General features: G+C 40.0%; 1 protein-coding gene across 1 annotated transcript; it reads left to right on the top strand.

Annotated features, from left to right (window-relative positions):
- Positions 1 to 756: 756 nt before the first annotated feature.
- LOC122201157 (olfactory receptor 8D2-like) lies at positions 757 to 1,722 on the top strand. The gene has a single exon (XM_042907103.1). The coding sequence runs from the start codon at positions 787 to 789 to the stop codon at positions 1,720 to 1,722; it is 936 nt and encodes a 311-aa protein (XP_042763037.1). The 5' UTR covers positions 757 to 786.
- Positions 1,723 to 2,452: the final 730 nt, after the last annotated feature.

Raw genomic sequence — 2,452 nt, 5'->3', positions numbered from 1 at the left:
GACAACAGGGAAGAGTCAAGAGGGAAACACTGCTTTGTTGATTGCTCAGGTACTACAGGTGAAAGCCAGTCTTCTTTGCTATTTCTTGAACAGGAAAAGTTTAAAATATAGTCTAATAGCCTTTGGCCCCACATTTCTGTCAACCTTATCTACATTAGAAAGAATTTCCTGGCCTACTGAAGTTTTCTATTCACAGGATGGAGTGGGAGAATGATTAGAGCCATTTCTATAATTTTGTTTTTTTGTATTCACAGTCTCTTTATAAAAGCCTTTTCCATTTCTAAGTTCTCAGTTTTAGAGAATATTCATTATGTTGACTCATATAGATGGGCTGGAAAATTGAAACAGACTGCTTTAAATCATCAGAGCTAGACTCAAAGCCATGTTGCAACCAAGTCTGAAGGTTCTATCGGTATATTCCCAAAGAAAGGATGAACCATATTCTATTAATGATATTAATGAAAAACGAATTAGGTTTTGAAAGTTTGTGTTTTCTTTGCAAGTGAGGTCATTTAAGGGCGTAAGCCTGGGAGCAAAATGAAAGAGTTCTGACTTAAAGGGGTGTATTTGAGTATTTGGTGGAAACAAGTCTCTGGGTTACACTTGTGGTCTTTGTTCTTGACCTCTTATATCCATGGAAAGGATCAAGTCATGCAACAGGTGAGGGAGGGAACCAATGAACACATAGCATGTCATTCTGCCTTGGGAATCATAAAAAACAAAAAACAACAACTCTAATTCACCTGTTTTCTCTTATTTCTGTCTGCAGATAATATCTTGTAAGAAATGGCTACTTCAAATCACTCCTCCATGACTGAGTTTATCCTTGAAGGGTTAACAAAACACCCAGAACTTCAGTTGCCACTCTTTTTACTGTTCCTTGGAATATATGTGGTCACAGTGCTGGGGAACCTGGGCATGATCCTCTTAATTGCTATCAGTTCTCAACTTCACTCTCCAATGTATTATTTTCTCAGTCATCTGTCATTCATTGATCTCTGCTACTCCTCAGTCATTACCCCAAAAATGCTGGTGAACTTCATATCTGAGAAGAACATTATCTCCTTTTTGGCATGCATGACTCAGCTTTATTTCTTCCTTGTTTTTGTAATTGCAGAAGGCTACCTTCTGACTGCCATGGCATATGACCGTTATGTAGCCATCTGTAGCCCCCTGCTTTACAATATTCTCATGTCCCATAGGGTCTGCTCCATAATGATGGCTGTGGTATATTCACTGGGTTTGTTTGGGGCTACAGTCCATACGACCCCCATGTCAGTATTGTCCTTCTGTGGGTCTCATGTTGTTAGGCATTATTTTTGTGATATTCTCCCCTTGTTGACTCTCTCTTGCTCCAGCACCCACATCAATGAGGTACTGCTGTTTATTATTGGAGGAGTTAATACCTTAGTACCTACACTGGCTGTACTCCTCTCTTATGCTTTCATCCTTTCGAGCATCCTCCATATTCACTCTGCTGAGGGACGGTCCAAAGCCTTTGGCACCTGTAGCTCTCATCTCATGGCTGTGGGTATCTTTTTTGGATCTATCACATTCATGTATTTCAAACCCCCTTCTAGCAATACTATGGAACAGAAGAAGGTGTCCTCAGTGTTTTACACCACGGTGATCCCCATGCTGAATCCCATGATCTACAGCCTGAGGAACAAAGATGTGAAGGACGCACTGAGAAAGGTGGTTGGGGGAAGGTGGTCATGCTGACTAAAGGCATTCTCTGAGGGAGCAAGAAAAAAATGAACCAGATGAAAAGTCATGGGCTCTGTGTAATTTCTTTCTCTCCGCCAGAGATAAAATTCACCATCACTTACAAAATATGCGTTTCATACTTGAGAATGATTGAGGCATTTTTGGAGATTTTTCAGACAATATGACTTTCTGATAGTCAATATAATCTTTGGAAATTTTACATGTATCTGAGGAACAGGAGTTGGCAGAAGAGGAAGAACAAATAAACATAAAAAGAATATCTTGAAGATAGTAATTAATAATATGTTAGATTAAATATTAATTTTGAAAGTGCTTGATAACTAGAGAGTGAGTTAAGGGTTGTGTTTGAAGAAGGGTGATGTTAATTGATTGAGAACTACTGGAGGACAGGAAGAAAGGTGTCTTTAAACTTTCTGAGAGAGTTGTTTTCAATCCATAGGGCTTTATAGTGAGATGCTGAGAATATCAAGACAGAGCTGTGGGGCGGTAGTACTTAGAGTGAAGAACAATTTGTAGGTGGATTGTGGCCTATGTGGAGGGTGTCAGGGAGAGAGACAGAGGGAGAGAGAGAGAGAAGAGTAGGTTCAGCGTGAAGGTTAGGGGAAGAGATGGCATTAGCTTAGTCTCATCAACAACTTATATACATTCAGTACATATCAATAATAGCTACCCTGAAGTCCTACCTTGCCTCCCTTGGAGGCCATCCCTTAGGCTATGACTATAG

Source organism: Panthera leo, chromosome D1, assembly GCF_018350215.1.
Source record: "Panthera leo isolate Ple1 chromosome D1, P.leo_Ple1_pat1.1, whole genome shotgun sequence".
NCBI lineage: Eukaryota > Metazoa > Chordata > Mammalia > Carnivora > Felidae > Panthera > Panthera leo.
Note: the sequence above shows the minus strand (reverse complement) of the source record. Positions and strands in the feature narration are given on the sequence as shown.

Coding starts and splice junctions, on each gene's coding strand:
- LOC122201157 (XM_042907103.1), top strand. CDS start 787: ATGGCTACTTCAAATCACTCCTCCATGACTGAGTTTATCCTTGAAGGG.